The sequence below is a fragment of the Helianthus annuus genome, chromosome 8 (assembly GCF_002127325.2).
Source record: "Helianthus annuus cultivar XRQ/B chromosome 8, HanXRQr2.0-SUNRISE, whole genome shotgun sequence".
Taxonomy (NCBI): Eukaryota; Viridiplantae; Streptophyta; class Magnoliopsida; order Asterales; family Asteraceae; genus Helianthus; species Helianthus annuus.
In genome coordinates, this window is record NC_035440.2 from 17175968 (window position 1) to 17196273 (window position 20306).

General features: G+C 36.4%; 1 protein-coding gene across 1 annotated transcript; it reads left to right on the forward strand.

Annotated features, from left to right (window-relative positions):
- Nucleotides 1-9759: 9759 nt before the first annotated feature.
- LOC110872244 (alcohol dehydrogenase-like 7) lies at nucleotides 9760-17879 on the forward strand. Its single transcript, XM_022121019.2, has 10 exons — nucleotides 9760-9992; nucleotides 10072-10208; nucleotides 13092-13138; nucleotides 13221-13546; nucleotides 14290-14372; nucleotides 14820-14895; nucleotides 14994-15058; nucleotides 15554-15649; nucleotides 16134-16295; nucleotides 17587-17879. The coding sequence occupies exons 1-10, from the start codon at nucleotides 9938-9940 to the stop codon at nucleotides 17701-17703; spliced, it is 1164 nt and encodes a 387-aa protein (XP_021976711.1). The 5' UTR covers nucleotides 9760-9937; the 3' UTR covers nucleotides 17704-17879.
- Nucleotides 17880-20306: the final 2427 nt, after the last annotated feature.

A 20306-nucleotide genomic window follows, 5' to 3' on the forward strand; every position in this document is an offset into this window, starting at 1 on the left:
AGCCCGTATAGGGAAAATAAGTTAAAAGTATTTACCTGAGCAAGTATTAAACCTCAATCAAACAATGCAAGTTTCTTTTACTGGTCTCCTATTCTGGAACGAAGGTTTAAAATAACCTATTAGAATCCTAACGGGTCTTTAATTTAGCCTTAGCTTAGACCGGTCAGTTTCAAAGGATAATTACGGTTTAATCGCGTGAAAGGCGAAAACCGGGAATGGAATGTGGTTTGGACCCAACAAGTTTGAAGACTTGTTTTATATGGGTAATATAACCACACTCTGGATTTTGAAGTGAAAACAAAAAGGTTTGACCCGTTTCGGCTAGTTTATGTAAACTAGTCACATAAACCGAACCGTGCGCGCAAAAGGCGTAACGGGTAACCGTAAGAGTCCTACACAGGTTTCCTAAGTTAATATGCTCTAAAGAGGTTGTGGTATCAGTAGGATACCTTCCATAATGCCCGTAATGAGTTTCATTCCAATATATGCCCCGTAGGGGTATTTTGGTCATTTTAAAGATTATAAAAGAGGTTTCTGAGTTCTACAGGAAATCTGAGTTTTCCGAACAGTTTATAAAGTTCAAAATCCTCTATTTATTATTTAAAATCAGTAACAACTGGAATCGGGTCGAAAGACCATGTAGAACTCAAGTTATGTCCGAAAATGGTGTATTCGGTATTTACCGAACCAATGCCATAACCGCAGGTTATGAGCAGGTTAAAAATAGTTAAAAATATTTAAAAATCTCAAAATATTATTTTACATCAGTGTGTAAAAGGTTTGGTGTCGAAATTTGGGTTTAGATAGGCTTTACGCTAAATGCGCCGTTTAATTACTAAAGTTTACGTAATTGCGCTATTTAGCATAACTCCTATTCTAGACCTCGGATTGACGTGAAATTTTAGGGACATGTTTAGAAATCAGTAACTAAGGTTACTGTCCTTTCACATATCCGAAATTCTCGTTTTAAAGCAAAAAGGGCGTTATGGTCAACTTTTAGGCGTTTAACGGAAATGTGTAAAAGACTCGGACAAACAACGAACCGGTCACAGAGGGTTATACCATCATGTAACCTGGTCCTAAGAGAGTCCTAAGGCATATCTAAAACATACCATAACGGGTCAGAACTGAAGTCAAAGCAAAAGTCAAAGTTTTACGACTTTCTGCTCCGAACCGGGTCAAAAATAGAAAATGGTCGGATCAAACAAGCTTAGATTAGTTAATATACTTATTATCATGTTATATGAGTGTTTAAATAGGTTACACGCTATCTACATTACTGATTATGCATAAAATCGCATAATAGCATTCTGTTGACTTTTTCTAAGCAAGTTTGACTCGACATTCGGACTAGTTAGAGTGGGAACCAGAGGGTGCCCTCTTAGGGGTTTAAAGCCCACATAATTACCAACAATTAACTACCTTTGATTCGGCTAATCACTGGACCATTTGTGATTAACCGTTAAGTCAACCGTTAATTACGACGGTTTGACTTTTAAGCTATAACTAACCAAAAACTCAACAAAGAAAGGTTAAGGAAGCTTACCAAAGTCCTATGCACGACTAGGGATGGCTTGGTTCTGCTTTGGAGCTCCAGAAATGATCAGAAGTGCAAGAGAAAGGTGTGAAGAACTTGTTGTACATGAAGGCCTTTATATAGTGTTCATAAGGCACTAGATTGTTGACAACCAAGTCTACCCATGCTCATTGATCATCAACAAGTGTCTCTAAGGGCCCTAAAGCAGGTAGGGGGCGCCCATGCTGCTACATTAATGGAACTAAGTCGGTTTGGAGTGAAGAGGCGAGCATGGAGCAAAAGAAAAACGACCAGAGAGCCCCTCGCGTGACGCGAAGGACCCCCCCTTGGGCCTCGCGTCGCGCGACCCCCCTTCTGCAGCAGATCTTTAACTTTTGATTTTTTGCGATTTGATCCTTGGCTCTTTAATCGCTGATTGGCCATCAGTTTCTTGCATTTTGAGCCTTAAGAATTGACGTTTAGGGGCTTCAACACTTATACCCATTTCGTTAAGTCCCCGGTTAACTTTATTGTTACCCGAAAAGTCCTAACTTTCAACGTTGACGTTTTAATCCCTCGCATACGAATTTGATCACAACTTGCTCATACGACAACGAAACTTTATGAAATTTTTGTCGGGTATTCTAGTGAGCATAATTAATTGTTACAAAGCTTTGGGTTTGTCAAAAGGTCACTCAGAGGTATAACTTAAACATGTTGACACATTTGACCCCTGTAGTTTGTAATTCCTCACTTTCTTCCACATTTTGTCCCGTATGATCCATGATTCATTCGTTTGAAGGTACGAGCATCATTTAGGGTTAATGTACGATATAATTATCCCTTGTTGACATTTTTAACCCTCGAATTTGCATACTTTCCATGTTTGACAACTTTAGTCCTTTATTTAGTATTTAACACCACGTGTAAACCTAAGACACATGTCAATACATTATTGGACGCAAAATTTCGAGGTGTTACAAAGATGTGTTTGTTCCGTTCACTGGCATTGACAACCACTGTCGAAATGTAACAGTTTCAGCTGGGTTGCTGGCATCGGAGAGTATTGAATCATATAAATGGCTTCTGAATTCATTTTTAAAGTCATTTGGTCGGCAACCAAATGTTGTAGTGACGGATCAAGACCCTGCTATGAAACAGGCTATTGAGGAGGTTTTCCCTATTAGCAGACACAGATTGTGCATGTGGCACATAATGAAAAAAGTGGCAGATAAGGTATTTCATGCAATATTTTTATTTTTTATTTTTTTTTGTTATAGGCTGATATAAAAAGCATTTATTGTTATAGGTTGGACATGAGTTGTGTAATAATGATGAGTTTAAAAGGAGGATGTGCGACATTGTTTGGACTGATTCGATTGAGCCCGAAGAATTTGAGAGACAGTGGAAATTGGTGATGATTGAGTTCGGTCTCACTGAAAACAAATGGATTGATGTTATGTTTGGGATGAGATCGATGTGGATTCCGGCTTTTTACCGGCATGAGCCAATGTCGGGTCTTATGAGAACAACTTCAAGATCAGAGAGTGAGAACCATTTTTTTTGCCAGGTTGCTAATTCACAACTCACACTCGTAGAGTTTATGAATCATTTTGATGGTGCAATGGATGTACAAAGGTTCAATCATAGAAAAAATGATCATATTTCAAGATATACTGAGCCAGCTGATTGGAGTCAAACTACCTTGGAAAAAGATGATGCTAAGATCTACACCAGGTCTATATTTTTTGATCAGCAAGTAGAGATACATGGAACAATTTCCGAATGTTTGCCGATGGACACCAAAGTTGAAGGTCCACGTATCAGAATATTGTTGAAGGACTTTAAAGCACATGGCGATGGTTTATTGGAGGTATTTTACATGTTTTTTAGACTTGCGAATTTGTTACATTACATATGCGATTTCAGTTTATTTATTTACATAATTTTTTAGACATGCGAAATTGTTATGATTCACATGCGATTTTAATTTTATTCACTTACATGATGGTTTAGGCATGCGAAATTGTTATTTTTATATATGCGATTTTAAATTTTATTAAATGTTTTTTTTGGTTATTTCTAGGTGTGGTTCAAGAATCTTGAAAATGATGTAACTGTAGAGTGTAGCTGTTTGCGTTTTGAGCAGTATGGGCTGCTATGCAAACACATATATTTTCTTTTCAAGATGTTTGGTGTTAAAGAAATTCCAAACAAATATGTTATGAAGAGATGGACGAAGGATGTGGTGCCCAATGAGTTAAATGTGAAGTACAATCTAAATATCGGTGGTAAGGATGTGCAAAACAAGGCAAAACGGATTGCTCGTGAAATCATTCACACAGGGGAGTATTTGGTTAGTAATTTGATTTCCGACCTTGATCAACTTGTCTTAGTGAGGGATCAAATGATGCAGCTTAAAGAGAGAGTTGATCAGAGTCGCATAACCAAGCAACTTGATCCAAAATTTGACTGATTTTCAAAGTTGATTGGTTATCAACAACCAGTAACTAATGCTCCCCCTACAGTTCGTGTGCCGGCTGGTATAAGAAACAAAGGCCGCGGCTCGCATAGAAAGATTAAATCTAAGAAGGAACAAATGATCAGCCGCAAAGGGAAAAGGTCAAGGACATGTAGCGTATGCAATGAAAAAGGTCATGACATTCGGACTTGCGGCGAGCTTAAAGCCAAAAAACAAGGTAAACAGGGAAAAAAGAAGATGAAGGGTGTCCAGATTGAAGATGGTTTGAGAGACAAAGACAATGAGGGTGAAGGCGACGAAGAGGAAGATGACTTTGAAGATTACAGTAGTGATGATGGATCTGAAGAAGAAGATCAGTGGGAAGAGGTGTCTGAAGAAGACGAGGATGAGTAATTTTTTTAAATGTAAATGCGAATTTATACAAAACACATGCGATTTTATATTCATTTGTGTATATCATTTTTCACATGCGATTTTAGTAGTATAAACATGCGATTTTATATGCATCAGTTTATATTTAGTTTATATCATTTTTCACATGCGATTTCACTTTTAATACATGCGATTTTGAGTTATCTTGTTGTTGTTTTTTTTTTGTGGCAAAGATCTCTAATTCATTCATGCGATTTTAAATTATAATAAAGCATAAGATTTGTTCAAAACATATATCCAAAATACAAAATAGTTGTTATTGTCAAACACAGCTACAACCATAAAATGATTAAACAGAAATTTAGTTACTTGAAGCAAAGATTTTGTCACGTCAGTAGAGCTGAACTCCATCTTCTCCTTCACAGTGTTTAGAGCATCTGTCAGGAAAGAGAAGGCTAAGTCATCAGCTCGAGATTGCTCTTTTATGTGATCCAAAGCTTTGTCTCTGAAGCTTGATGGTGGTTCTTGAAGTATCATTTCCCATACTGCTTGATTGTTCTTGATTTGTTCAAGAATTTTGCCCTGAACATCAAGAACCAGATGAGAAGAGGTGACATCAGTGCTTATTTCTGTCAACGTGCGAGTTGACAATAGCTCTTTGATTGCAATGTTTTTGATTTTTTCTATATCTTCAGATGCCATTTTTGTTTGTTCTGTGTTTTTGTGTGTGTTTTATTTGGTCTTCTATGTCTTAATATGGAAGGTAGTTATCTAGGTTTTTTATATTAATATAGTAAATTTATTATATAGGTAGGGTGGTAAGTTCAGTAGTATTTATTGTAAAATTCATCATTACATGTCAAATTATAGTCACATCATTAATAAATTAAGTTTTTTTATATAAAATAATATTATTTTTAGTTTTTAAGATTGGTAGTTTGTTTTTTTTTTTTTTGCATTTTTATTACAAAGTATTTTTTAAAGTTTTTTTTTGCAGTGTTCTTATTCAAAATCGCACTTGATTCGAAAGAAATTCGCAAACTGTAAGAGACCAACATATAAATATCCTTTTTTCTGAAATCGCATGTGTAAAATAACTGAAATCGCACACTATATGAAGAGTTTTTCGAAAAGTTTTTTGAAATCGCATGTGCATTATCATGAATTCGCAAACTATATGAAATATCATAGAATACTTAACTTTTTTACTGAAATCGCATTTGCATATCATGAATTCGCAAACTATATGAAATTTCAAAGAATTTCCTTTTTTACTGAATTCGCATTTGCATTGTTGATGATTTCGCACATGATTTGACATTTTGCATCATCTTCTTCGATAGTCAGTCCTTCCAGAATTTCTAAATTAACCAGAAGTTCATTTTCTCAGACGAATTTGTGAATATGAATTGATCGATTTGGTGAATAGGAATCGATCGATTTTTGATTAATTGTTATAATTTCGTTTTTGGTTTTGATTTTGATTTTAGGATTTGTCGTTATGATTTTTGAGGTTTTGTTTTGCCGTTTATCAGGTGTTTTGATATTAAATTTGACGATTTTAACCTTGGCGGTCTCTTTTTTATTAATACTAATTTGATAAATTTAATTGTTAAACACGCGCTTTAAATGAGATGATCAGACGGTTGTTGTTGTAGCGTACGTAATGTACGATTAGTGTATTTGTATGTTAACCGGCCTCTATATATATATATATATATATATATATATATATATATATATATATATATATATATATATATCAGATTTTTTACAAATCACATGCGGTTGAAATCATCGGCCTTGTACGGAGGTCCTCCCCGCACACCATCAAAACCGCCACTGTACAAGAGGTCCGATGACCATCCAACAAACCAAATTTCGATTAACCGACCCCTCGTTATGACCCAAAGGGTTGATAAACTGAAGAAAAGATTATCGACATTTTTTTTCCGACAAACAACGGTGATGGCCGTGTCCGTTGACGTCGTTAAGTAGCGACATCTTGTAGGATTTAGATTAGGGAGAGAATGAAAAAGATGTAAACAAACATAAAGATAGGTATTTATGTGGGTCATGTTGTTCATTTTAATTGTTAAGCCTAGATTTTCTTTTATAAAAAATCTAATGGATAGTGGTGGAAGACTTTCATTTCTCTTAAGAGATGCATGTTCAACTCCGACTTGGTGTATGGTGGGCAATAATAGGAGACACATGGAAACCTAGATTCGATCCTTGAGGCAAACGGGTTTTACCGATAATTTTACCGCCGTGCTTACATGCGGGTGGGTTATAGGGTTTCCTCAGAATTGATGGTGTACTCGGGTTACTCTTGGAGTATTCCGTTTGCTCTAATGGGTACCCCGAGAGTGCTTAGAATAAAAAAGATACAAACGAACATAAAAATAGGTAATTTCATGGGTTATGTTGTTCATTTTAAATGTTAAGCACAAGTCCTCTTCTTTACTTAGTGTAAAACGCCATAATGGTCTCTAAGTTTAGGTCACTTTTGCCACTTCAGTGTAAAAATGAAACCTTTTGTATCTATGTCCCTAAAATTTTATTTTTATCCCCATTTTCATCCGACTGACAAACTGTGTTAGAATTTTCTGTTAACTTCTCTCTTTTTTTGTCGTCTTCCTCATTTAACTAAAATATATATTATGACATAAAATAACGATTATACCCTTAATTTAAATGAGGAAACTTATAAAAAGGGTAGAAGTTAACAGAAAGTTATAACCCAGTTTGCCAATTGGTCGAAAATGACAAGAAAAAACGAAACCTCAGTAACCCAGATACAAACAATTTTCAATTTTGAACTTAAGTGACAAAAGTAGCCTAAACTTAGGGAGCATTTTTCAATTTAATCTTTTACTTATATTCAAATATTTTTGAAAAAACATATCCTTACAAGCAACAAGTGTTCAGTGAGTAGTAAAAAACAAATTACTAATTCTAACATAGTTGCAATTACTCAATTGAGTTTATGTGTTTATTCTTTAATTTATTAAATCATTTAATTTTATATAGCATTAAATTAGGTTTATTGCTTTCTTTACATGTATTTTTGCTTTATTAGTATATTTGATTTGATTTTGTTAGTATATAGAGTAAACTGTCAAAATAGTTTCTGAGGTTTGGTCAGTTTTGTCACTTTATTACAAAACTAAAACCTATTGAATCTAGGTCCCTGTGGTTTCAATTTTGTTGTCATTTTCATCCAAAAGCAATATCTGGTCAGATTTTTCAGTTAACATCTATTTTTTTTGGTCTTTTTCCTCCCTTTTAATGAAGGGCAAAATTGTTAGATTTTTTTAATTTGTTATAATAAAATATTAAAAGACCATTTTGCCCTTCATTAAAAGGGAGGAAACATATAAAAAAGCTGGATGGTAACTGAAAAATCTGACCACATTTTGATTTTGGATGAAAATGGCAACAAAACTAAAACCACAGGAATCTAGATTCAAAAGGTTTGAGTTTTGGACTAAAGTGTCAAAAGTAACCAAAACTCAGGGACCATTTTGGCAGTTTACGCTAGTATATATTTCAAATGTTTTTCCCTGTGGAGGTAGGAGTCCACCAAGGATTTGCGTTGAATCCATTTCTTTTTACAGTAGTCGTGGTTAAGTTGTCTAGATCGATTCGGGAGACAATACCATGGTGCATGCTTTTCGCAGATGATATTTTATTAGTGGCAGAGACGAAACAGTGCTTGAACGAGAGATTAGAGGAGTGGCGAGCAACTTTGGAAGACAAGGGTTTAAAGATTAGTCGCTCTAAGACTGAGTATCTTTACTGTGATTTTAGTGAAGCAGGTGACGTAGACGATACTTAAATTACCATTGACGGTCAAATGGTTCCGAAGACAACTAAGTTCAAATATTTAGGATCGTTTGTACAAAGTGATGGGGAGATAGATAGTGATGTAGTTCGGTGTAGGTGGAGAGTAGCCACTGGGGGTACTGTGCGACAAGAGGTTTCTAACTAAATTAAAGGGGAAATTCTATAGGGTTGCAGTTAGACCTGCTATGTTGTATGGGACAGACTGTTGGGCCATCAAGAAGAAATAGACGCGTAATATGGAAGTAGTAGAGATGAGGATGTTAAGATCGATGAGTGGGCATACAAGGTTGGATCAGATAAGAAATGAAGTTCTTAGGGAAAGGTGAGGAGTGGCTAGTATATCAGATAAGATTCAGGAAGGGAGATTGAGATGGTTTGGACATGTCAAGAGGAGACAGTTGACAACGTCAGTTAAAGCAATGGAATCCTTGACTGTGGAGGGGGGGGGGAGTAAAGGTAGGCACAAAATTACTTGGGATGAGCGGATTAGGAAACATTTGGTAGAGTTGCACTTCTCTGCGGACATGGTACATGATAGGGGTCTATGGAGATGTAAGATTAAGGTTAAGGACTTTTGAGAGAGAGAGAGAGAGAGGAGATGGGGGGGGGGGGGGGTGGGTGGGTCCTAATTTGATTGATTTGTAGGGGTTTAGAGTTCCTATTTGCATGTGATTATCTTTAGGCAGCTATGGCTATTTGTGGTCTTATGACTCTCTGTATGTTTCTACCTTACTATTTTGCCCATCCACAACCTTAGGTCTATTATTTGGTCGTGTCTATGTCTTGTTACTAGTGCCAAGGGTCTATCTAGAAGCAGCCTCTCTGTCCCTAGAGATGGAGGTAAGGTTTGCCTACATCTCATCATCCCCATACCCTACCTTAGCTTGGAATTTGGGGGATTTACTGGGTATGATAGTGGTGGTTGTTGTTGTTGTTGCAGTATTTTTTTTTGAATAAATATTTCGTATATGGATAGAGGGGTAAACGCAACAAAGTAAATTGTGCATTATCCATTTTTAAAATAAAAAGACTTTATACTTTCACTTCATGTATTTATACCTCAATTTTATATATTTCAAGCAAAAGTTTTAGTCCAAGTTTGGTTTTTCCTATTAACTGAAATTAAATGAACCTAACAAAAATCCGCCAATCTAACCGAATAAAACGAAGTGATTAACTGAAAACGGATTGGTTAATAAAATAGACTAACCGATGACTTTGGTTTCGGCTTTGGTTGAGGATCATAACCGAACCGACCAAACCATTCAGAACACAATGAAATGGATTTACTTGATTATTTCGCTTTTAATCTATATCTATCACAATAATGGTAGAATAAATATTATATGAGTAAGAAAACTATCAAAAACGAGTATCGCAATGCGATATGTCGCTCTTGACGCATCACGCGGACACTGCTAGTATAAGTAATATACAAGATAATAACAAACTATCGAATCATCCTTTGGTCATGTTAATCTCTATATTTTGAGTTTAGCCATACTATATATTTGATAAAAAGATATCAATGAATTAAAAAAAAACAGTTTAATTTTTAGGTTTGGATGGGGTCGCCCCTACCATCTAGTAGCTACCACCGATCCCAGCCTGGTCTCAACTCCTAACCACAAACCACCACCATAAAACTCATTACTTATAAAAGATATACGTAACTCTATCGTATTTGTCTCTAAAAAAACACAGAGCTGTGGTTGAGTATGGCCGAAAAAAGCCCCAACAACAACACAGCCGGCAAGCCTATTCGTTGTAGAGGTAATCTCTTCACCAATGCTTTAAACATGCATGCATCTTCATCTCATCTGTCACACTATTCGTTATGCTTTTTCTGCAGCGGCCATTGCTAGAATCCCTGGGGAGCCTCTAGTGATAGAAGAAGTGCTTGTGGCTGCACCAAAACCTCGGGAAGTTCGGATCAAGATCATATGCACTTCTGTTTGTCCGGTGGATGTTACCTTTTGGAGATCTGAGGTACAAAGTTGACATCGAAATAACATTTTTACACTTGTTCTATATATGGGGTTATAACGAATATTAAATTTAAAAAACCTATAGATTTAAAAGGTTAATATAAACTTAATAATCATAATTAGTGTTTTTTAAAACTAAACACGATCAATATATATGGACATGAATAATAAGTGTGATGGATGGAGAGTTTGATAAAGACATTATTTTGCTATCAATTTGTTTGTACAGTTGTGATGAGGGCGATGTTTATTCTTCTACCATCATTGTATGATAAATATTTCCTTATTAACCAATATGTGATAATAAACAAGGAAGTTTGTTGGAGTTTATGGAAAGCCCTGAATGGCTTGAAATTCTCTAACAAACCCGTTCGGGTGGAGAAATAATTAGCGACGTTAAATCTATTGGGTATTTTTGGGTTAGGAGTAGTTATAATTCAAAGCCGGCGTCTTGAACTGGTGTAATTTTGTAATTATGTACTTTGGTTATTTGTTCGTCTTGTTTTGTGGATTGGGTGTTTCTAAAGAAGTGAAGTTCATGTTTCAAAAAAAAAAAAAAAAAAAAAAACCTTGATGCTTGGAATAGATTGAGGCGCCTATCAATTTTGCGTAATTAGATCCATCGGCTGTTTTATTTTCCAAATAGCAACACACTAAATGACACAGTGCTAATGAAGCAAATAAGAATTTGAATATCTCTCATAATCTATTAAGGATTTGTTTTTCCTGGCTTTCTTTAGAAATAATTTTCACACCATGGAAATTAATTAGTTTAGGTGGTGAAGAGAGCAGGGGATGTGGTGGATAGTGATAATAAACACTTTGTTATTCTTACTCTCTTTTTATTATTGAATCTTATTATGAGTTGGCAGTGTTCATTCACATTGAATTTTTGCTTCCGCTTCACTAACGTCGATTGGTTGCTACTTTGCCATAATAACAGTTTTGTGTCTAGGTTTTACCCTCTTTAGATCTTATCTTAGACTGCGGGGTATGGGGCGGGGGTTTGGGCGTGGGTGGGCTGAAAACGCCCTAGCCACCACCTCGGGTGGGCATGGGTTTGGGCGTGGCCCTTGGGGCATGGGTTTCAAGCCGGGCGTGGGGCGATCTGGCCAAGCTGACATGGCGGGCTCTAATTGGATAAACCAAAAGAAGCCGTTGGGCTAGCCGTTGGCCAACGGCTATTTAAAAAAAAAAAAAACAAATACAATTTAATTTTTCCACTATAAAACCTCACAATTTCTTCCATTTTTTTACCACATTCATCTTCAATTCTCCATCTACAAAACGAAAAAAAATGCATCCTCATAACCGTCCTTTTGACCCGAACAACCCGTATGCATACCAAGAAAATAATCCTAGCCCACCACCCACTCGTCCAATGGCTCGTCCATTTTTCATACACTCTTCTATGCCCGACATGGCGGGTTATGCATCGTATATCGGGAATCGTGTGTTTACTAACTTCCCACACACCGACGATTGATCACCTAAAGGGTGACGAGTTGGAAATAGTCTTGGAGATGAGAGAAGAGATAAAAAACAAATATAAACGTTAGGAAATTTTTTTATGTAATTTTCTTTAATTTTTATGTAATTTTCTTTAATTACAAAGAGCCCAAAGAGCCCAGCCGGGTCAGCCCAGCGAAGCCCACCAAACCCACGCCCCCAAACCCCCGCCCCACCATACCCTGTTTTAATGTGGGTCGCCCCATGTCTGCCACCCAAGCCACGTGTCATCAAATGCCCCAACCCAAGCCCAACCCCCGCCCCACCATACCCCGCAATTTTAGGTGTGCTATTGGTGAAATTTACTGAGTATGATGATGATGATGATGAGTATCCTAGTTTCTTTATAAATAACTTTGTTTTGTGGTGTAATGTAGTTTATGTCAATTTTTGGTGGTGGTTGTTTGGGATGATTTTTTTTGGTAACGTAATAGAATAAAGTTATGGCATTTGTTTTTCATTTAGATGATTTTCACTTGTATTTTTTTTTATATTTGTTACTCTAGCTCGTGATAGATGGGCAATAATGAAAAAACGCAAAAAGAAAAGCTTATTAAAAGACTTTTTTTTTTTGTGAAAAGGACAAACAAACTACTAAAAAATGGGTTAATATGCATTTTTTCTTAAGTTTTAGTAAACTTAAGATTAAAATAGTTATTATATAATATTTTAATAATAAATTAAATCAAAATGGATAAGTTTGCAGTTTTATTAGTTAAAGAAAGAAAATATATGCAATTTTAACTTTAAGTTGGGTAAATATGCAATTAATAAGTTTTATAAGAGGAAATATGCAATTGCCTCTAAGACCACCTGTAGTGGTATGTGATTTGGGCGTGAATGGGGAAAAAACGCTCCATTCACACGTGAACAGCGTCCCCAAGGGCGCTTTTTTGGCTTTTTGGGGTTGGGCATGGGCTTGAAAACGTCTGATCAAAAGAGAATGACCAATGGAATGTTTTTGATGATTTTTTTTTTAATTTTTTTATTCAATTCTATTACAATATCTAATAATTGCAAGGGGGTTTGAAGTTCAAGCCCCACTAAAGTCTAAAACTTTTTTTAACTTCAAGCTCCTTTGCTGACTAGGAGTCACATGTCGGAATAACGTCAAAGGAAGGGACTTGAAGCTCAAGCAATTTACCATAAAACATGGTCTAAAATGTCATTTCAAGCAATTTACCATAAAAACAAAAATCAAAATCAAAATCAAAAATCAAAATAAAAGTTTATAAACCTTTTCCTTTACTCAAAATGAATCAAAACTCAGTTATTTTTCATTCTCTTAATCTCCTGTTGCTCGTGAAAGAATTTGGTAACTCTTGAATAAACTCCATATTGATATTGTTTGATCTTTTGCATTTATTTGATGAAGCATCCTCCGGCCATTTTCCCTAGAATACTCGGTCACGAAGCAGTGGGGTAAGAATTTATCAAATTTTGTAAACAACTATTTCAAAATACACATGCACTATTTTATGATGGTTTCATTTTCTTTCCAAAGGGTTGTAGAGAGTGTTGGAGAAGGTGTACATGAAGTTGTTGAAGGAGACACCGTGATCCCAATTTTTCTGCCCGATTGCGGTGAATGTACCGATTGCTTGTCCGCAAAAAGCAACCTATGTTCAAAACTGTCTTTCAGTATTTCTCCATGGATTGGTAGAGAGGAGACAAGCAGGTTCACAGACATCAATGGAGAAACTTTATATCACTTCTTGTTTGTATCAAGTTTCAGTGAATACACGGTGGTTGACATTGCTCATGTTACTAAAATTGATCCCCAAACACCACCAGACAGAGCTTGTCTCTTTACTTGTGGAGTTGCAGCTGGTAATGTGTTTTTTTGGGGCCTGTTATACACGAGCCACTAAGAATCTAATCCTACATTGTTTTCAAACGGCCGTTTGAGGTGGCATTGAACGGCTCTTTGAAGGGTAAGGCTTGCGTCATAGCCCCTACTTTTAAAAGGCCGTTTGAGGTGACATTGAACGGCTGCATTCTACTACCGGTTTGCGACCATTGTTAAAGTTTTTTACTATGGATCTTAATAAAAAAATATGGGGTTTGTTAAAGTTTTACTATGGAACATAATAAAAAAAATTATCACCTTATTTAAATTTGGATTTCATTTATTTATTTATTTTCTAAAATATTTGGTTCATGACATCTATTAAAATTTAATTTTGGTTTATTACATATATAAGCAACTGTTACAAAGTTTAATTGAGGTTTATAACTTTTACAAATGGTTATTTAAATTTTATGTTTTTTTTAAATGTTGTGATGAATTTGCGACAACAATCAATTTATACTCCCAATTTAACTTTTCTATTTGTTTGTGGCTACTTATTTTTAAATTTTCTTTTATGTTAATTCTTATGGCTGGGTTGTGGCGGAATTGAACTGTTTTTTCGATCAAAACTTCTAGTCGCTAATGCCTTATTGTAGCAATGTATCCAAACTTGAAACATGAAATAGGTCATTTTGATAAGAAATAAGTTTGATCTCAAAATTCACATAGTGATGAAATAGGTCATGGAACAATAGTATACGAATAAAGAGAATTTTTCCAGGGCTGGGTGCCGCGTTCAAAAGAGCAAACGTGGAAGCTGGAACATCAGTTGCTATATTCGGTTTGGGAGCAATTGGGCTAGCGGTATGATGATGGTGCATACATTTGTTTTAAGATGATGTTTATAAACTTTTAAGCTTACCCATAAAGGCTTTGATATATTTTATCATTGACTGACTGGACATACAACATATCGATTCTTCTTATTGTAAAAGCAGGTTGTTTAGGAATGACACTTGTACTTTTAAGTGTGTTCTTTTAATTTGTTTTTGTTTTTAAATCAAAGTTATTGTACTTCCAGGTAGTTTACTACCCTTGTAAGCGAACTTGGCAAGTTCGCTTGGGTGTCATATAGTTTGCTACCAGCAACAGGGAACTGTTTAGAAGTACAAAAATTTTCAAAAAACATCTAGAAGTGCTTGTGTCATTCTTAGACCAATTGTCTAAAGAATGAGCATAGGTTACATGACATACAATCATATGAGCCAGGCTTCATTTTTATGATGACAATATAATAATTTGTGTTTACAGGTTGCTGAGGGAGCAAGGCTATGTGGAGCTAAAAAGATCATCGGTGTTGATGTGAACCCGGACAAATTTGAAATAGGTAATTTCATGTAATGTGCATTATGAATCTTCAACGTACAGGGCGGTGATCGAGTTTACTTGGATTTGCTTAAAAGGGGTTTTTGTTTTTATCGACAGGAAAGAAATTTGGAGTCACTGATTTCGTGAACTCGCGTAATTGTGGTGACAAACCCGTGAGCGAGGTAACTTAACCATAAGAGTCATGGTTGGTGCTAGTTATTTAAGTTACAAAGCAATTTTTTTTTTTTTTGCATAATTATATGATTGAGATATGAAGTTATAAAGTAATTTTTTTTGCTTCATAAATATTTCTTTCTAAAGTATTAGTTAATTGTTAGAACCTGCTTATAAATTGTTTCATGTTATTTGTTGTTTTTAACCAATCTGTTTTAGCCTAATCATTTTTATTCCATATCAAAGTTTGTGAATTCGTCATCTATTTGTATATATATTCACTTTGTGCCCATCCCCTTTCTAAGGAGATGCACAAGCACATATGTTCTTGCATCATATATTAACAATTTAACATGGAACGCATAAAATGAAAATGTTGAAAGACTTGAAACGTGTAAGATGTATGGTCCTTTTTTAAAGTTATGAGCACTTTAAAGTTTAAAGCTTGTTTGGTTTGAAATCTTAATCCAGTTTTAATAACACGACATTGTTGTATGGAACAGATAATAATTGAGATGACTGACGGGGGTGCGGACTATTGCTTCGAATGTGTAGGTTCGACAACATTGGTGCATGAAGCTTATGCTTCTTGTAGAAAGGTCCCTTCTATTCCTATATCTTGAATCACATGTTATAGGTTATAATATCTTAACACTACTAGAAAATTGGGTATTTGCGACCGCATCTACGGTCGCAAAACGGTCGCAATTACCTTGTTGCGACCGGTTTGTGACCGTATGTGGTTGGAAAAACACTTGTCGCAATTGCTCTATTGCGACTTGCAAGTATTTTTTAGCGACTGTTGTTTGCAATCATAATATCGGTCGCAAATATTGCGACCGCTTCTAGTTTATGTGAGACTTTATTTGTTGTGATCGTTTTGCGACTGCGACTGCGACTGTTTTGCGACGGCTTGTCTTGCGACCTGCAACTGTTTTGCGACCGCTTGCCTTGCAACCGGTTTTTTATTTTTTCTCGTATTTGAGACCGTTTTCAGACCACTATTCAACTGATTTCACATTATCTTCCAAGTGTGAATGTGAATATTGTGCACTAATGGAAGTTTCTTCATCAAACCTTTAGGCATGGGGGAAAACAGTTGTAATGGGAGCTGAGCCTGGGGCAATGTTGACCTTCAAATCTTACGAGGTACTTGACAAAGGAAAGACCCTTATGGGCGCCCTTTTTGGAGGTCTCAAGCCAAAATCTGATATCCCAATCCTTATAAAACGCTACATGAATAAGGTGAGCAGAATCTGTCTGTTTCATTGTTTGTCTTTGATTTTTGAGGTTAAACCATGACTTTACTAAATATGAAAAAGTGTTGATTTAAGTACAAGATAGCACTGTTTTCTCTATTGCCATCTTTGCTATAAAGATATAACTTTATAAATACTTCACAAGATTTAAGATTTAAGAGTTCATACCAGACACTTAAGACCACACGGAGTGGGGGCATGGAGAGTGGAGGGCAAGCCCCTCCACACCACCGTTGCCCCATCCGAATGTGGAGATCTCCATGGGTGTTGCCCCTCCTCTTCATCCTGACCCACTTGATTTTTTGGAGCTTTGCCTTTGCCCTTGCCCCCTTGCCTTTTATGGACCCTTGCCTTTTGTGATGTGAAAGGCAAAGCCTCCAAGGTCTACGTGGCGCTTACGCGTGGCGGGGCTTAGTTTCCCCTCATGCCCTTTCCTATGACTCCTGTCGTCTAAGCCAAGAAAATAGCAGCCCGTTTAACTTAAAAAGTCAAAATGTAGATCTTTTTTAAGGGTGTAAGGGGCACTCCTTCCCGAGTCATTTAACAGGGGAAGGTGAGGGGAGGGGAGGGGAAGGAAAATTTTCTCTCCTAATCTCTCCAATTTGGGAGGATGAATATATGGCGTATTTGGTCATATTTTCTTCCCTTTTCCCTCCCCTCCCCCTGTTAAATGAAACTCGGGAACATGGTTTTTCATATTTTCATCTCTTTTCCCTCCCCTCCCCCTGTTAAATGAGTCTCGGGAACAGAGTGAGTGAGGAGTGACCTCTCTTACCCACAGCCAATCAGCACGCGTCACGTCAACTCCCCACTTAACTCCCCCCATACCCTCAATTTGATGGCGGCACTCCTCTCTTAGGGGACTTGTTTTTTTAATTTTTTTAAAAACAAAAAGTCAATTATATCAACTCATTAAATTAAATAAACATTCAAAAAAGTGAGAAAACTTGTGCGGTGAACACCCACCGCTCCCCACTCCCCGCTTACACTCCCCGAGGGGTCGGCAGCGGTGTTCCCACTCGGGGACTCGCCTCACCGCACCCCTCCCCGCGAAGCGCCCCGGACACCCTAAGAACATGCTTTACCTTGAGCTATCGACATGATAACCCAAATATATGTCTTTGCAAATTAGTAATTAACATATGAGACTATAGCTAAATTATAATGTTATTATTTTTCATTTAAATTAATATGTTAACTATTCAATAATAAACACGGGGTGCTAAGAAATTAATATGAATAAATAAATGAAGCCTAATATTTTGTTATCTCTTTAGGAACTACAACTAGATGAATTCGTGACACATGAGGTCAACTTCAACGACATCAACAAGGCTTTCGGTTTGCTTCTTGAAGGTAAGAGCTTACGATGTGTGATTTGGATGAACAAGTGATCGAATATCATTACAACAAACTGAAGGTAAAAGCTTACGATGTGTGATTTGGATGAACAAATGATCGAATATCATTACAACAAATTATTGTTCTTTACTAGGAGTTGGTCATTATTTGCTTCATTTGTTGTTTGATATGATAATTGTGTGTAGTTTCCCGTTTAAGCTTTCAAATACTAACAATTGGAATAATGAAGCACAATCTGGAATGCCAACACAATACAAATAATAAAAGATCTAAAATAAAAATAAATATTATTTAGAATAAAATTTCTAGATGTATGTTTCACCTTCAGTCTCCACCTAGGACTTTCTAAATTTAGATGTATGTTTCATGTGATTTGCTCAGTTGTTACTTAGATAGTCCATTGATTGGATGAGCGTTGGTTTTCCCCGTTAACTTGGTATGAAATGACTATATTACCCTTACTACTTAAAAAAACAATTAAATATTGAATTTAATAATCATTAAAAAATTGAACTGGCCCCATCACACTCAAGCCCATTCTTCTTCATATGAGTTGCACCAAAGACGCTTTTCCGGTGTCTATTCGGGCCACTCCGGTCACACGAAATCCTAAAGAATAACCCTTGTTATAGCTAATGCCCCTAGTGAGGGCTAGAGACACCATTGAGAGCCCTAACTCGTTTAACGGATGTGAGAATTCATCCAAAAATTAGTCGATTAAGATTTCAAGGGTTTGTGACTTGGGGAAGGTTCTGGTTGTCGGCGCTTTAGAGGCCTGATTCAGGCTTTATGAATCTGTGATTTGGGGATAGTTCAGGTTACCGGCAAGAAAACGACTTCAAGATAATGGCTTTAAACTCGTCGTTTTCTGAATTATGATAACAAAATTCAATCCTAAGGCCATCTTTAATGCACAAGGTCAACTTCTAAAATCACCCATACTAATACTATCATTACTAGCAGCCCCCATACCCACACACTTTACATATCCACAATCAACCTGTCAATCATATGTAGGGTCGTCCAAACCGCTCATCACTCGTCGCTTACTCGACGCTCGCTCGGTATATGCTCGTTCGATTTGAGGCTCGGTTGTAAACAAGCAAAGCATGAGAAATGGTCCGCTTGTCTTGGTTCAGCTCAAATTGTTATTTTTAATCAGTATACATATATATACATATACATGTCACTACAGGAAAATTGAGTTTTAGCGACGACAATTGTCGCCGCTAAAAGTGTCACTAAAGGTTTTATCTTCACCAAGAAAGGTGACAATCCAATCGAATGGCCATCCGATCGGATGGTCCGATCGGATTACCATCCGACACTTGGTTCACCCTCCACCGTTTAACGCACTATTTAACGCACTATTCAACGCTTACGCTATCAATCTGTAATCAGGATAATCTCAGACGCGCTCCCTTCAATCCAACCAAGTTGTGTTTGCTTGCCAAACACCGATTGTGAGTATACTCGAACCCTTTTATCACATTTTGGGTATAACATACGTTTCTATCAAATCAAACTTATCAAACGAATTATTCAATCAAACTATTTATCACTTGCGAATAACTGTTATGCATATTTACACGTGATGCTAGTTACATGTGTTAAGACTTATACTCGCAAGGTCCCGCCTTAACTAGTATAGTACTATAGCACCCGGCGGGGTCTAGTTAGGATGAATAGCAATCGCAATCGCAGCTCGAGTGACTTAGCTGGTAGTATCAGTCTTGTATGGATGTATGTTGAGGTATCTCGTTTATGTATTTAGTAATTCGCAGCACTTTTAACTATTTATGCTACTCTATCAAAACTTCTATACTCGCCAATACTTTTGTATTGACGTTGTTTTAACGTATGTTGCAGGTTTAGTCGCAGTCTACATCAAATCAAGCTAGGAAGTCTAGAAACTCATCTAAAATCTATGTTGTCGGATTTGTATTGTTCGAGAGGACAAGAAATCTGTGATAACTTATGTGAATGTATTGTTTGTTAGTATCGGATAATAAAGGCATTAAATAATGTCGCAATTTAGTTGTTATGGATTCTCTTGAGCAATCTGATTCGCCTAGTGCCGCGCCCCGATGATTCCGCCATCGGTTGGGGTGTGACACCTTGTTTGCTACCAAGTTGTGATGGTTTTTTTGCCACCGTTTCGATACCATTTAGCCACCGCTTTCATTGAAAATTTGCTACCATTTAATGACCGCTTGATTTGAATATTTGCTACCATTTCATTAAAAATTTGCTACCATACAGGTTTCTCTATCTCCAGATTTTACATTTTCCATGCATTTTTAATCATACTACATTTCTATAAATTACAAATTTATATAAAACAGTCGAATCAAATTATAAAATCCCAAAATTATATAAAATTATAAAACATTCTAATATAAATGCCAACTAAAACATCAAATAACCGAAATTATCCTAATATGATAAACATTAAAACATTCAAAACCAAGTGTTTACAGCCTATCTTCGAACCGTATTTGTTAACATAGCTTCAATTTGTGACATCCTGTTGTGCATGGCATCTTTGTCTACCTTATCTTTTTTTAGCTAACAAGCCCGCAATAGATCCATTTAACCTTTCTTTTTCTTCATCAGTTTCCTTAACGAGCTCCTC

What these genes read in the sequence shown, in the direction of transcription:
- LOC110872244 (XM_022121019.2), top strand. Translation starts at nt 9,938, where the DNA reads ATGGCCGAAAAAAGCCCCAACAACAACACAGCCGGCAAGCCTATTCGT. An exon ending in TACTTGTGGAGTTGCAGCTG is followed by an intron (nt 13,547 to 14,289) that starts GTAATGTGTTTT and finishes GAATTTTTCCAG; the next exon opens with GGCTGGGTGCCGCGTTCAAA. An exon ending in CCCGGACAAATTTGAAATAG is followed by an intron (nt 14,896 to 14,993) that starts GTAATTTCATGT and finishes TTTTATCGACAG; the next exon opens with GAAAGAAATTTGGAGTCACT.